General features: G+C 34.3%; 1 protein-coding gene across 1 annotated transcript in view; it reads left to right on the forward strand.

The window, feature by feature from the left end:
• The window catches only part of SNTG1 (syntrophin gamma 1), a 383,856-nt gene that overhangs the window by 132,556 nt on the left and 234,814 nt on the right, over positions 1–16,486 (forward strand). The window contains exons 7-8 of the mRNA XM_059392846.1: positions 6,577–6,679; positions 14,704–14,786. Coding sequence (XP_059248829.1) covers positions 6,577–6,679; positions 14,704–14,786 — 186 coding nt within the window. The remainder of the gene's footprint in view (positions 1–6,576; positions 6,680–14,703; positions 14,787–16,486) is intronic.

Here is a 16,486-nt window from a genome sequence, read left to right on the forward strand (position 1 = left end):
TAAGCTATCTAGCTGATCTCCGGCTAGCTGAAGCAGTCTCAGCTTGCTACTTCTCTGCCATCTTGACTCCTTTTTTATAAACATATATTTTTAAACATATAGCTAGATACACATTTTTGCTATAACTTTTCATTCTAAAACAACACAAAATTTGGACTAGAAATACCTGTAGAAAGGCTCTTATTTTAAACCTTTCTATATATATGTAGGTTTTTTCATAAATTAAAATCCAGGAAAGATGAAAAAATGAGTGAATGCATCCTCACGAATGTCACATTACCATTCTGGAGCTACTTTATCCATGATAATTCTGAACTCCAGGCCTTATCCATCCATTCCTCAGTCTTCCAGCACTGTTTTGTATCTCCCAGTCAAGTAATATAAGGTAAGATATGACAGTTTTAAACCATCCCAAATTTCTTACCTCTTTTGCTTTGCTTCTTCCAAATTCTAAGTCACAGTTGATTGCTCACAGCTGGTTCTCCCACTACTTCCAATGGTGATGTGATATGATCTTCCTAGATATAGTTCTATACCCTGTTTTCCAGTTGGATAATCTATGCTGTTCCACTTGATTAACTACCAACCCAGTAGCACAATTCTTGAGACTATTGTAGACTCCTCCCTTGGTCAAATGATTCTCTCTAAAAAGGCTCTATCTCCTGCTCTGAAAACTGGCAGCCACTGTGACCCCAGGTGTATCAGTAGGTATGAATGTATTCACTGGCATTCACACTATAGAGTGGGTAGTATGCTCTTTCATCTGTCACTCTGCAGATTCCTCTGAAATGAATGTGAAAACAGGTGCACAGTGTAGAGGACCCTCTAACCGCATTTAGGAAAGCTTTTAAAATACAGTTTCCTCTCGGGGCGCCTGGGTGGCTCAGTGGGTTAAGCCGCTGCCTTCGGCTCGGGTCATGATCTCAGGGTCCTGGGATCGAGTCCCACGTCGGGCTCTCTGCTCAGCAGGGAGCCTGCTTCCCTCTCTCTCTCTCTCTGCCTGCCTCTCCATCTACTTGTGATTTCTCCCTGTCAAATAAATAAATAAAATCTTTAAAAAAAAAAAAATACAGTTTCCTCTCAAAATTTTACTCTGTAATACAAGTAACAAGTCAAGTTATTCCATTCATTAATATAAACAGAATTAATTAATATAAACAGAAGTTAATATCAACAGAAGATGATTGCATAATAATATATAATAAAAAGTGATTTATTTATTATGTGTTGACATGTAATTACCATGTTAATGTGAGCAGCAAAGCCTGTGTTGTTTTGTCTAGTTGTTAGCCTAGTTGTTTTGTCTGTAAGGCAACGTGTTTAAAACCATTCTTCATGGGGCACCTGGGTGGCTCAGTGGGTTAAGCCTCTGCCTTTGGCTCAGGTCATGGTCTCAAGGTCCTGGGATCGAGCCCCACATCGGGCTCTCTGCTCAGTGGGGAGCCTGCTTCCCTTACTCTCTCTCTGCCTGCCTCTCTGCCTACTTGTGATCTCTGTCTGTCAAATAAATATATAAAATTAAAAAAAAAATAACATTCCTCAAAGTCATGTTTAATTTCCTTTTCAGCCAGGAGTCAAGGCTTTAAGAAAATGATTTACTGCACTTAACAATATGTCAAGAGAGATGAGTCAAATGTTAATGTGAAATTCTAGGTAACTCTTTTCCATCACTGTCATCAGTGAGCGGCAGTACTTACCTTACTCTCTGGAGATCTAAATCTTATTTGGTTGTCCTGACATCATGTTGGCTAGTGGCTATGGTCCTCACAGACTTTCTTACTGCCCTTTTTGCCACTGAATATGTATGTGGGGTGCATGTGTGTGTGTGTGTGTGTTTCCTGATATGTGTGCTTACAGTATGTCCAGGCAAAGTAGAAATCCTTCTGTTCATTGATTATAAACAATCCTCAAGGTTAAAGTAAGAGACAGGGATGAATAGGCTACCACAGAGGATTTTTAGGGCAGTTAAAATACTCCATATCATACAATAATGTGAATATATATCATTACATACTTACCCAAATCCAGAGAAAGTACAAGACAAAGAGTGAACCCTAAGGTAAACAATGGACTCAGTGATAATGATGTGTCAGTTCGTCATTTGTAATAAATGTACACTTCTGATGGAGGACAGATGTTGATGACCAGGAGACTGTGCACATGGGGAGGCAGGGAGAATATGGGAAATCTCTGTGCTTTCCCCCAAAGTTTTGCTGTGAACCTAAAACTACTCTATAAAAATAAAGTCTTCAAAAAAATATAAATATAAAACAGTTCCCAGCTATGAATATTCCTGACGTCATATACCAAAACAGTGGCAGAGAGAAAAATTCCTCTTTACAATCTCATATTAGATAGAATATCCTTCAAGGGGAAGAAGAAAAAGGTGAAGAAGACAGAGCGATTTTATGAATTTCACCTTCTAACAGCAAGTAGAACTCAAAAACATTCAGTTCATGAATTGAGTTGTTAGGTTTGTCATGGTTTAATATAATAAACCTATAAATATCTATTTTAATTCCTGCCCCCTGTTCCTTCTTATTGATTGCCACACTTTACCTGTCTCTCACCCTTTGTTTACATACACACCCAAGGCAATATGATAGAATAACTGTGGTAATCCTTTATCGGAGCAAAGAGCACATTTGATTTGCATCATAAGATGTGAATGAAAATGAAAAAGCTGGGTTTATTGGTGCAGATTTCTGATTTTGCAGGAAGTTGACATCCATCATAACTCATGATGTAGAACCTGTATTTTCCACCCTGACAGTATCAGGCTGATGAAATATGCATCAAAGCATAGTAGCAAAGCTGAGAAAAAAAAATGTAAAAACACATAATGTCAATCCTGTTCACTGAAAAACTGAATATTCCTGCATTTATTAAGAAATGTATATGTGTCAAGGACTTGAATTTGTGATTGCCCTTAAAGATAACCATAAATGATCTTTTATTAAAAACAAAACTAAGTTATCTCCCGAGGGTGAGATTTTACAATTAAAAGTTATTTTACTATGTTTCTTAATTACACCTGAATAAAGGTGAATTCAAAATTGAAGTACACATGTAAAGCAATCTTCTTTAACTTATATACCTTTATTCTCATATTTACCCTTAAGATGATCATACTTCTCTTTATTATTTAATGGTAGGAGTTATTGGCTGTACATTTACTATAGAATATAAGTATTGACCTATTGTGTTCCACCATCCCATATATTTCACTGATTCATGACCTCTCAATACAATTATATAATAATTATTGTATCAGTGTTAAATGTCAATGCAAAACATAAGCCAAGTTCATAAGTTTATACAAAGCCAAATACTGAAAACAAAACAAAACAAAACAAACACTGGGACCTTGAGTAGGATTGTCTTTCATCTATAGAAATGTGGGAGGGAATTGATACCTTTACAGTATTATATCTAATGATCCATGGCATAACATAATCTTCTGTTATTTAAAAATCAATGTTATATTTGTAGATATTGAATCAAAACCAGTTGACCTTTGTGTTTTGAAAAAGCAAAATTTAAACAAGTAAACTCTAAAAATCAATTTATTTTGTTAAGCCACTTATGAATAAGGCAACATCCCATCTAGCAAGTAGGAAGGAGCTCCAAGGTTCTATACAAAACAGAAGAATTTTATAGACAGACATAGGAAGGGACAATTTGTCAAAGAAATTTAAAAAAGAAAAAAGGAAGAAAGTTTTGTAGATGGATTACCTAGTCTTCCTTTGGGGAAATGAAGAGGGACCATGTGACAGATCACCTCCTTGGTGCTGATCAGAAAACTCCTCACTATTTAAGATTACATTTCTGGAAAAGTTTGAAACTGCAGTTAGATTAGGTATTAAGCTCTGGTTTGGTGATAGCCTAACATACATGACTCCATTTTCAGCCTATGGTTTTCATTTTTTTTTAAATAAAGATTTTATTTATTTCTTTGACAGAGAGAGATCACAAGTAGAGAGAGAGAGAGGCTCCCTGCTGAGATCCCGTTGTGGGGCTTGATCCCAGGACCCTGAGATCACCACCTGAGCTGAAGGCACAGGCTAACCTACTGCCACTCAGGCACCCATATGGTTTTCATTCTGATAGCATATTACTTTGTATCTATACTATTTGATGCTGAACTTCTTTAGTAACTCAACTGCTAATGTCTCATGTAAGATGTCTACAGATTGCCCAGGATTCCTTATACTCAGAATTATCTTATCGCTGAAAAATGACAGTTTCATTTCTTCTTTCAATTCTTGTGCATTTTATTGGTTCTTTTCTTGCCTTATTGCAGTAAGACCTGAAGAAAGATTAAGGGAAACAAGTTAGTGGACATTTTTGTCTCATTTCTGAGCTGAGAGAGAAATATCTCAATAAATCACCATTGGTGATGTTTCTTAAAGAAATTTCTATATCTTCTTTATAATATGAAGATACTATTTTATAAACTCAGTTTTCTATAATTTTCATCAAATATATTTTATTAAATTCTTCTTTGCAACCTATTAAATGATTATTTTTTATTTTATTAAACTTTTTTTTATTTGTCATGAAATATATTATTTTTCCTGCATTTGAGTGGGTGAGTTTTATTGTTCTGTCCTCAAGTTTACAGATTCTAACTTCTGTCATCTTCACTGTATTACTGATTCAATCAATAAGTTTGTTTGTTTTTTATGTTAATGCTGTTTTTAGTTCTATAGTTTTCATTTGGTTCTTTTTTCACAATTTGTATTTTTTCGCTGAGATTTTGTGATTTTTCTTGGTTCAGGAGGATTTGTAATTTCTTGCTGACATATTTTTATTAAAGCAGCTTTAAAAATCCTTGTCAGATAATACCAGTTTGTAATTTATCTAGTTGGAGTTAGCTATCTTTTCTCATTCGAATTGTGATTCTCCTGGTTCTTAGTGAGATATGTTATTTTATCATATCTTAGCCACTTTGCTTATTATGTTGAGCCTGTGGTTCTTATGTATGCTCTCCCCCTCCTTTTTTTCCCCCTTTTTAGCAGGAATTCACTCTATTTGCCATACAGGTCCTAGTCTAATTTTGTGGACTATGGTTCCTTTGGCAATGTGCTTTTTAGAGACTGTTTGGATTCTTTAGTCTAATTGATTTCCCACTGTTACCTGCTGATGCAGTTTGAGGAATGTGGAAAAAGTTTTCTCAGGCTGGGCCCCTTGGTGCAACTAAGTGGGCAAAAGGACTCTTTAATCCACCATTGGGTAGAAATCCCTCTGTTGGGAGGGAGACAAACCATAAGTGACTCTTAATCTCACAAAACAAACTGAGGGTTGCTGGGGGGAGGGGGTTTGGGAGAAGGGGGTGGGATTATGGACTTTGGGGAGGGTATGTGCTTTGGTGAGTGCTGTGAAGTGTGTAAACCTGGTGATTCACAGACCTGTACCCCTGGGGATAAAAATATATGTTTATAAAAAATAAAAAATTAAAAAAAAAAAAAGAAATCCCTCTGTTGAGTGGGAGCTTCTAAAACACCCCTCCTCTGTGCTGTTCCATCAGTCCTGGGATCCCTAATAGTTCTTCTTTTCTCTTTCTACCTTTCAGAGTTGGACTTGCTTTTCAGTTGTCTCTTGAGGGTTTTTGAGTGTTTATAATAATTTTGAGTGTTTAAAAAGATGAAGAAGCCAAGCCATTTTCTCCAGAGCCGAAGTCATTCTAAATCATTTTGATAGTCAATTCTCTAATGACTGGATGGAGCATTTTTTCTAGATGTTTAATCACAAACTGTGTTCTCATGTTTATTAACTGTCTCCTGACTAATTATTTGTAATTCTCCGCTTAGTTGATGTGAGATATCCAAATTATAAGTACACCTATATCTTTTCTAGATATGTTTGTTATAGATAACTCCTCAGCTTCTTGTATTTCTTTTAGTATTTCTTACATTTATCTTGATACAATTTTTGAAGAATTGACAATATTTAAAGTGGTAGAACTAGACCTATTAATTCTATAATTTAAAAAGCATTGAGAGTTGATGATAACAGTCTCCACCATTATTCTAAGTCTTCAGGGAAAGGGAAATAAATATGCAATAATATAATAGGAAAATAATACCTTTTTATATTTTTTGCAAATGTGTTTGACTGAACTGTGCCAATTTTGTTTAATTTGAATTTGCTCTTTCATCAACATCTGGAGGGTCATTTATTTTTATATCTCCAAGTGGTATATAATAGAGGTTTAATATAGATTATTAAATTAATGACACAGTGGCTTGAGCACTGCATCTTTCTGTAGACATCATAATCTCTCATATTGCCTAGTATATACCGTATACTAAGAGACCTCTACCAGTATGAATGGACTATGATGACATTGTGAGTGAACAGGAGACCACCAAATGTTGGGAAGAGGAAGAACATGATGGATATATTCCTACAATGTTACATAATCCATTCCCTCTATCTTTAGTAAAATGTTTTTGACCACTATAGAAAAAAGAGAGGTGGAAAAGACAACAAAACATTCCAGGTTTTGTAACCATATAAAATACTTTGTGACCATACTGATCACAGTATCATTTTTATTCCATTTTATTTTAGGTTCAGGTGCTTCGGAATGCTGGAGAAGAAGTGACCCTAACAGTGTCATTTTTAAAAAGATCACCTGCTTTCCTCAAACTCCCACTGAATGAAGATTGTGCATGTAAGCATTTATGAAGAATAGGTAAAATGCTCACATCATCATACTTATTTTCTAAGGCATTATTTCCTAACAGTAACTGGTAAATTTTTTAAAGTTGGAGTTTCTGTTTGAATACAAATATTTTTATATCACAAAACATTCTATGAATGCTCATGCAAAGAGAGCAGATGTTATTTTTGTTTCAGAATATATTTAGCATATTTATAGTTATTTGCTAATCTGTAATTGGAGACATTATTTATTATAAAAATAGTGTCATATCAACTATGTACATTTTGTATCTCTATTATATCTCATTCATAATATTTGATTAATATATTTTATCTAACTTATAGAATTATATACTCTTATTTGACTACTGGGCTTGCTAAACAAGCATTATCACTTAAGTCATCTGATGAGGTTAGAGAGATTGAAGGAAGTAACAGTCCATGTGGAAATTTATAAGAGTTGCTTAAAAATCTCTTGCTTTTAAATCAATTAGTTAACAAATTAATTATATATCTACCTGGTGACTTGGCAATTCTACTCCTAAGTACTTATGGTAGTGTCATAAAATTGGAAGACTTTCAAAAGCCTTATGCAAGAATGTTCATAATAGCTTTATTCATAGTGGCAAACTATAGGAAACAGCTCTGTTCTATATCAATAGGAGAGTGATTGGCAAACTTCAGTATATTCATCAAATGGAATATTATACAGCAATGTAAATGAACATCTGAACTATGTAACACAAGTGTCTTTCATTATGAAATAAGCCAGACATAAAAGAGTAAATAAAGTATGATTCAATTCTAAAAAAGTTCTAGAAGAAGCAAAAAGAAATCTAATACTAAGAAATTAAATTAATGGCTGTTTCTAGTAGTGTTATTTATTGGGAAGAGGCACAAAGGAACTGTGAGATTTTTGTTCTTTTGCAAATGGTTATTGTTCCCTAGATCTCCTCTAAGAAATATTTACCTACCCCATGGTTGCGAGAGATTCCCCTACATTTTTCCTAGAAGCTTTATGAGGTTGGCTTTTACGTTTAAGTTTAGAATCCATCTTAGATTAATTACTTTTTGTGTCTAAGTGAGGAATTTAGAATAAAAAAATGACTTTCTTATTTCCATTAATTTTTGTGTTTGTTCTTTCACTGTAACTACAGTGTTGATCACATTTTCCCATTTTGCAATCTTTCAAGATTATTTAGCTGTTCTAGATCTCTTATATCACTGCATGTATTTTATTTTTTTTTAAGATTTTATTTATTTATTTGACAGAGATGACAAGTAGGCAGAGAGGTAGGCAGAGAGAGAGGAAAGGGCAGAGAGCAGAGAGCCCAAAGTGAGGCTTGATCCCAGGACCCTGGGATCATGACCTGAGCCGAAGGCAGAGGCTTTAACCCACTGAGCCACCCAGGTGCCCCCACTGCATACATTTTAGGAATAACACATCAATTTCTACAAAATTCAATTATTATTGTGAATGGGAATAAGCTGGATTTATAGATAATTTTGAGAATTAATACATTAATAACTTTAAATCTCTCAATTCTTAAATGTTATATATCTTTCCATTTATTTATGTTTTAATTTTTCTTAGCAACATTTTAGTGCTTTTAGTGAGAAGGTCTTGCATATCATTTTTCATTAAATTTATTTTAACTTATTTTAACTTTCATTAAACTTATTTTAAGCATTTTTTATTCTATCATAAATAGTATTAGAAAAAAACTTTTATTTTCCAGTTACTATTGCTAACACATAGGAATACAGTTTATTTTTATACATGCACATATTCTGCATCATAGGGTTAACTTTCTGTTCTGTAGGATTTTTGATATATTCTTTAAGGCTTTTCACTTATGTTATCTGTAAATAATGAATTCTAATTCTTTCTTTCTAATCCACATTTTTAAAATTTCCTTTTCTTGGCTATTGCAATAGTTAGGACTTCCAGTAAATTGTTATATACTATATTGAGAGTAGGTATCTTTCTCTTGCTCAAGATATTAGAGGAGAAATTTACAGTCTTTTACCATTAAGTATTATATTAGCTATAGGTACTCACACATGTCCTTTATTAGGTTGAGGAAGTGTTCTTTTTATTCTTGGGTTACTGAAAAGTTTTCTTTTCCTTTTAAACATAACTTGATGTTGAACAGTTACAATTTGTTTTACATCCATTGAAATATCGTATATTAATCTATCTTTTAATTCTGCTTATACGGTGAATTTTTAGTTTACTTTTATTTATTTATTTATTTATTTGACAGACAAGGATCACAAGTAGACAAAGAAACAGGCAGAGAGAGAGGATGAAGCAGGCTCCCTGCTGAGCAGAGAGCCGGATTCAGGGCTCGATCCCAGGACCCTGGGATTATGACCCGAGATGAAGGCAGAGGCTTTAAACCACTGAGCCACCCAGGCACCCCTATTTTATTTTTTTAATTAATTAATTAATTAATTAAATTTCTTTTAAGTGTTCCAGAATTTATTGTTTATGTACAACACCCAGTGTTCTATGCAATACATGCCCTCCCTAATACCCACCACCAGGCTTACCCAATCCCTCACCCCCCACCTCTCCAAAACCCTGAGATTGTTTTTCAGAGTCCATAGTCTCTCATGGTTCATCATCCCTCCAATTTCCCCCAACTGCCTTCTCCTTTCCATCTCCTCATGTTTTCTGTGTTATTCCTTATGCTCCACAAATAAGTGAAAGCATGATAATTGACTCTCTCTGCTTGACTTATTTCACTCAACAAAATCTCTTCAAGTCCTGTCCATGTTATACAAGAGTTGGGTATTCATCCTTTCTGATGGAGGCATAATACTCCATCATGTATATGGACCACATCTTCCTTATCCATTCGTCCATTGAAGAGCATCTTGGTTCTTTCACACTTTGGTGACTGTGGCCGTTGATGCTATGAACATTGGGGTACAGATGGTACTTCTTTTCACTGTCTGTATCTGTTTTGGTAAATGCCCAGTAGTGCAATTGCAGGGTCATAGTGAAACTCTGTTTTTAATTTCTTAAGGAATCTCCATACTGTTGTTCAAAGTGGCTGTACCAACTTGCATTCCCACCAACAGTGTAAGAGGGTTGCCGTTTCTCCACATCCTCTCCAACACATGTTGTTTCCTGTCTTTTAATTTTGGCCATTCTAACTGGTGTAAGGTAGTATCTCAGTGTGGTTTTGATTTGAATCTCCCTGATGGCTAGTGATAATGAACATTTTTTTTCATGTGTCTGTTAGCCATTTGTATGTCTTCAATAGAGAAGTGTCTGTTCATGTTTTCTGCCTGTTTTTTGACATGATTATCTGTTTTGTGTGTGTTGAGTTTGAAGAGTTCTTTATAGACCCTGGATATCAGTCTTTTGTCTGTACTGTCATTTGCGAATATCTTTTCCCATTTTGTGGGTTGTGTCTTTGTTTTGAGTGTTTCCTTTGCTGTGGAGAAGCTTTTGATCTTAATGAAGTCCCCAAAATTCATTTTTGCTTTTGTTTCCTTGTTCTTTGAAGACATACCTTGAAAGAAGTTGCTGTGGCCGATATCGAAGAGAATACTGCCTATGTTCTCCTCCATGATTCTGATGGATTCCTGCCTCACATTGAAGTCTTTTATCCATTTTGAGTTTATCTTTGTGTGTGGTGTAAGAGAATGGTCAAGTTTCACTCTTCTACATATAGCTGCCCAGTTTTCCCAGCACCATTTATTGAAGAGACTGTCTTTTTTCCACTGTATATTTTTTTCCTGCTTTGTTGAAGATTAGTTGACCATGGAGTTGAGGGTCCATATCTGAGCTATCTACTCTGTTCCACTGGTCTATGTGTCTGTTTTTATGCCAGTACTATGCTGTCTTGGTGATCACAGCTTTGTAGTAAAGCTTGAAATCAGGTAACGTGATGCCCCCAGCTTTATTTTTGTTTTTCAACATTTCCTTAGCGATTCGGGGTCTCTTCTGATTCCATACAAATTTTAGGATTATTTGCTCCAGCTCTTTGAAGAATATCGGTGAAATTTTGATTGGAATGGCATTAAAAGTATAGATTGCTCTAGGCAGGATAGACATTTTAACAATGTTTATTCTTCCGATCCAAGAGCATGGAATGGTCTTCCATCTTTTTGTGTCCTCTTCAATTTCTTTCATGAGTGTTCTGTAGTTCCTCGAGTACAGATCCTTTTCCTCTTTGGTTAGGTTTATTCCCAGGTATCTTATGGTTCTTGGTGCTATAGTAAATGGAATTGATTCTCTAATTTCCCTTTCTGTATTTTCATTGTTAGTGTATAAGAAAGCCACTGATTTCTGCACATTGACTTCGTATCCTGCCACGTAGCTGAATTGCTGTATGAGTTCTATTAGTTTGGGGGTGGAGTCATTTGTGTTTTCCATATAAAGTATCATGTCATCTGCGAAGAGAGAGAGTTTGACTTCTTCATTGCCAATATGAATACCTTTTATTTCTCTTCATTGGCTGGTTGCTGTTGCTAGTACTTCTAATACTATGTTGCACAAGAGTGGTGAGAGTGGGCATCCTTGTCATGTTCCTGATCTCAAAGGGAAGGCTGTGACCTTTTCCCCATTGAGGATGATATTTGTTGTGGGTTTTTCATAAATAGGTTTTATGAAGTTGAGGAATATTCCCTCTATCCCTATATTTAGAAGGATTTTAATCAGGAATGGATGCTGGATTTTGTCAAATGGTTTTTCTGCATTGAGAGGGCCATGTGGTTCTTCTCCTCTTATTGATTTGTTCTATCACATTGATTGATTTGCAAATGTTGAACCACCCTTGCAACCTAGGGATGAATCCCACCTGATCATGGTGGATAATCTTTTTAATGTGCTGTTGGAACCTATTAGCTAGGATCTTGTTGAGAATTTTAGCATCCATATTCATCAGGGATATTGGTCTGAAATTCTCCTTTTTGGTGGGTTCTTTGCCCAGTTTGAGGATCAGGGTAATGCTGGATTCACAAAAAGAGTCTGGAAGTTGTCCCTCTGCTTTAATTTTTTGAAAAAGCAACAGGAGAATAGGTATTATTTCTTCTTTGAAAGTTTGGTAGAATTCCCCAGGAAATCCGTCAGGTCCTGGGCTCTTTTTTGGGGGGAGGTTTTTGATCACTGCTTCAATCTCATTACTAGATATTGTTCTATTCAGGTTGTCAGTTTCTTCCTGGTTCAATTTTGGAAGTTCATAGTTTTCCAGGAATGCATCCATTTCATCTAGGTTGCTTAACTTACTGGCATATAACTGTTGATAATAATTTCTGATAATTGTTTCTATTTCCTTGGTGTTAACTGTGATCTCTCCCTTTTCATTCATAATTTTATTAATTTGTGTCTTTTCTCTTTTATTTTGGATTATTTTGGCCAATGGTTTATTGATCTTATTGATTCTTTCAAAAATCTAGCTTCTAGTTTCATTGTTGTGTTCTACTGTATCTCTAATTTCTATCTCATTGATCTCTGCTCTAATCTTGATTATTTCCCTTCTTGTGTGTGGAGTTGACTTAATTTGTTGTTGATTTTCCCATTCTTTAAATTGTAAAGACAGTTGGTGTATTCTGGATTTTTCAATTTTTTTGAGGGAGACTTGGATGGCTATGTATTTCCCCCTTAGGACCACCTTTGATGTGTCTTTATTCTCATTGGTTTCCATGAATTGTTTAAGTTCTTCTTTGATTTCCTGGTTGATCCAAGCATTCTTAAGCAAGGTGGTCTTTAACTTCTAGGTGTTTGAATTCCTTCCAAACTTTTCCAAGCTCCAGTTTCAAAGCATTGTGATCTGAGAATACGCAGGGAATAATCTCAATCTTTTGATATCGGTTGAGCTTTGATTTGTGATCCAGTATGTGGTCTATTCTGGAGAAGGTTTATATGGTGAATTTTTAAATATTTATTTTCAATACCAAATTAAGCTTGAATTCCTAGGATAAACACCACTGATCATGAAATGTTAAGATTTTTTCTTTATATATTGCTGATGTCCATTTGCTAATATATTAAGACTTTAAAAAATATATATATATATACACATATATACATATATGTGTATATATATATATATGTGCAGGGGCCCTTTCGTGGCTCAGTCATTTGAGCATGTCCTTTCTTTTCAGGTTATGATCACAGGGTACTGGGATCAAGTGGCTGCATTGGGCTCCCTGCTCAGTAGGGAGTCTGCTTCTCCCTCTCTCTCTCCCCACTGTTCATGCTCTCTCTCTCTCTCAAATAAATAAATACATAAGAAAAACTTAAAAAAATATGTTCATGACGGATAGCCATATATATACTTTTGTAGTGTTTTAGTACTATTTTGGTACTAGGGTTTTTAATGTCTTCATGTAACTTGTGGAATGTAACTCCTCCTTTATTTCCATAAAGATTTTGCTTACCAGTAGTAGTATATTTTTCTTAAATAATTTAATAAATTCACCAAAAGGCAACCTAAGCCTTGAATTATAGTTTTTATTTTGTATGAATTCATCTCTTGAATTTTTTTTACGATTTTATTTATTTATTTGACAGAGATGACAAGTAGGCAGAGAGGCAGGCAAGAGAGCAGGGGGAGGCAGGCTCCCCACTGAGCTGAGAGACCAATTCGGGGCTCAATTCTAGGAACCTGAGATCATGACCTTAGCCAAAGACAGAGGCTTAACCACTGAGCCACCCAGGTGCTCCAATCTCTTGAATTCTTATAGGACTTTTTCTATACTCTTTTCTTCTTTTATAAGTTTTGGTAAAATGTTTTTCAAGATTTTTTTTCCATTTTAACTGAGTTATGAATTTATTTGCATGAAATTATTCATCATATCCTTCTATTATTCTTTTTAATGTTCGTTGGAGACAGTAATTCCACCTTCTTCATTCCTGATATTAATAACTTGTATTTCCTCACTCTTTTTCTACATCATTTTTGCTATAAGCTTTATTAATCTTTCCAAAGAACCCATTTTTGTCTTGGTTAATTTTTCTGTTATTTTGCTCCAATCTTACTATTTTTCACTTTTATTTTTATTATTTTCTGTCTTCTACTTTGATTTAATTTGCTTTTTCATATCTAACTTTTTTTTTGAATAATCATATACATTTTTATTGTTATCTAACTTCTTAAGATGAAAACATACATCATTGAGTTTGTACCTTTCTTTTATGCATACATTTAAATCTTTGAATTTCACTCAAAAGACTGCTTTGGATCTGTCACAGAATTTGACATATTATTTTATTCTGTTCAAAATGGATATACATTTTAAAGTAATATGCTTATGTATTAAAATATTACCTTTAAAATATATAATGTTTTCTAAAAAAAGAATAAAAAAATCAAGAAATATGTATTCTAATCCTAACTGTAAAAAATACTGAATTGTTAAATCTCAGTTTAAGACATCTAATACTTATATTTAAAGAAAGAAAGATATTAGTAGATTTCTTATGAGATTCTGATATGAAATATTTTAGTATCAAGTGCACCAATTTAGGTAACATGAATGAAGTTACTTCCAATTGTAGCATATACCAAGAGCATTTATAAAGAGCCCATATGTATCACTTCTTAGCCTTTTGGCTAAGATCAAGTATATAAAGAGCCCATATAAACATTTTTTGCATTGTGGAAAATTATGGTATCTAAAAATATGACTTCCTCATACATTGAGACATGATAATAAATAGAATCTCTGTAGACAAACCACATTCTGAAAAGTTATAAGTATGGTTCATAAGTATAGGTCACTTTGGATAATGAAATGAAATAATAATTTTATAAGGTTATATGTTTTTATTTAATAAAGCCTTGCAATATTTCTGAAATCAAAGATCAATACATGGTTCTCTTTCAGGGTCCCACTTTATTCACTTAGCTTACTTGCAAAACTCCAGATTTGATATAAGTGAAACTAAAATTAATTTTACTAACTGATTTTCTTGACATTACTGAGTATATGGAAATATATAATGTAGAATGCATCAGTCTAGAATATTTTGGTGTTCTAACCAGTGGTATGTTGTGATGTTTTTTTCTACAGGTGCTCCCAGTGACCAGAGCAGTGGCACCTCCTCTCCTCTTTGTGATAGTGGCTTGCATCTCAACTATCATCCCAACAATACAGTAAGATGATCAAGCCATAGTTCAGATAAATAAGGAGATAGCACAAAGAAAGGAAAAGAATTATATATATACATACATGAAACATACAATATATAAATGAATACATTACATATTATATATAAATATACATTACCTGTGAGTATAATATATATATTATATATATATGAATAATTAGTTTGCAAAAACTGCTAATGATTCTCATTGCTCTGATATAGTAAAATATTTGTTGGCATCATCCTTTAAACGTTAGGAGTTAAGATTATTTTTTACAACAGTTATTTTTTAATGTCATTTTTGTCATAGCGGGCTTGACAACACGACCAGGGTCGAGAGGGTAAGAGGATGGTGAGACGAAGATGAGACATAAAGAGATGGGGACAGGAGGGACACAGTGGATGATGTCCAAGCAGTGCCAATTTTATTCAAGGCTGTGAGGCATTATATAGCTAACAGAAACAATTATAAGGAAGTATCTATTTTCGGTTGATTGCTCATATACACGTAACATTCACATGAAACCCCTCAAGCTTTTACCAAGCCCATTTTCCAAGCGCTTGGTAGTGGATTTTCTGATGCCAGTAACTTTTGTCTACTTAGCTAATCTTTTACTAGCAATTCAGGAGTTTACAATGGTGGAATTTATAATCCGTGCAAGTACAGGGTAATCTTGTAACAGTTAAATGCGCAACCCAGTTTTGCCTCTAATACGTGCAGGCAGTCATGTCAGTGAGTCTTAGGGTCCATAGCTCAGGCACTTTCTCAAGCGCAACTCAACTGATATTCAGGAGGCACGAGTCAGGGCCTGGTCTGATCCTTTGCCTCTAGCTGGGTTGGTGGCTGCCTACACATTTTTCTCCTCTTGGGTCTGCATTAAGCCTTTTGTAAGCTGTAGAAACTTGATTTCATGAGATCACACATAACATCACATAATCATTTTGTAACAGTGCATATTGTATGTAATTTCATGCTCTAACTGATTTGACATAATTTTCATCATTTTTCTTTTGAAATAATTTAGCTGAAAGTAGCTATTTAATTTTCCATTTGGTAGGATTTCTTAACAATCTGCAGGCATACCAGGAAATTAATGCAAAGAGAGAATAGTCTAACATCTTGTTAAAATGTCACAAATGTTAAACTATAGATGTACTTAATCATTGATAAAATTGGCATATTTGTTTTATATATATTTAATAAAATGTTAAATTATCTTTTCCACTTATAATATGAAGGAAACAAGTTTTTGTTGTTGTTTTTTGGATTTTTTTTTTATAAATATGTTTGGAACACCTTATATTTCACCCTTCAAAATGTTTATACATGCTAAAGACAAAATAGTTCTCTCAGGTTATATGTGAGAGGTTATATATGTCTAACAAATTTCTCCTGAGATCACAAACATGAAGAATAACAGTAGTGCTGATATTAAATAGAGTTTTATTTTTCTATTCTACATATTAGGATATATAGAAAGCACATATCACTTCTGCCTTGTAAGATTCATCTTTCATTTGACATTCTTGACCAAACTGTGGCATTTTACCTCAAATTACTCCTTTTTTTTTTTTTTTAAAGATTTTATTTATTTATTTGACAGAGAGAAATTACAAGTACACTGAGAGGCAGGCAGAGAGAGAGAGAAGGAAGCAGGCTCCCTGTTGAGCAGAGAGCCCGATGCGGGACTCGATCCCAGGACCCTG

This window comes from Mustela nigripes, chromosome 3 (genome assembly GCF_022355385.1).
Source record: "Mustela nigripes isolate SB6536 chromosome 3, MUSNIG.SB6536, whole genome shotgun sequence".
NCBI lineage: Eukaryota > Metazoa > Chordata > Mammalia > Carnivora > Mustelidae > Mustela > Mustela nigripes.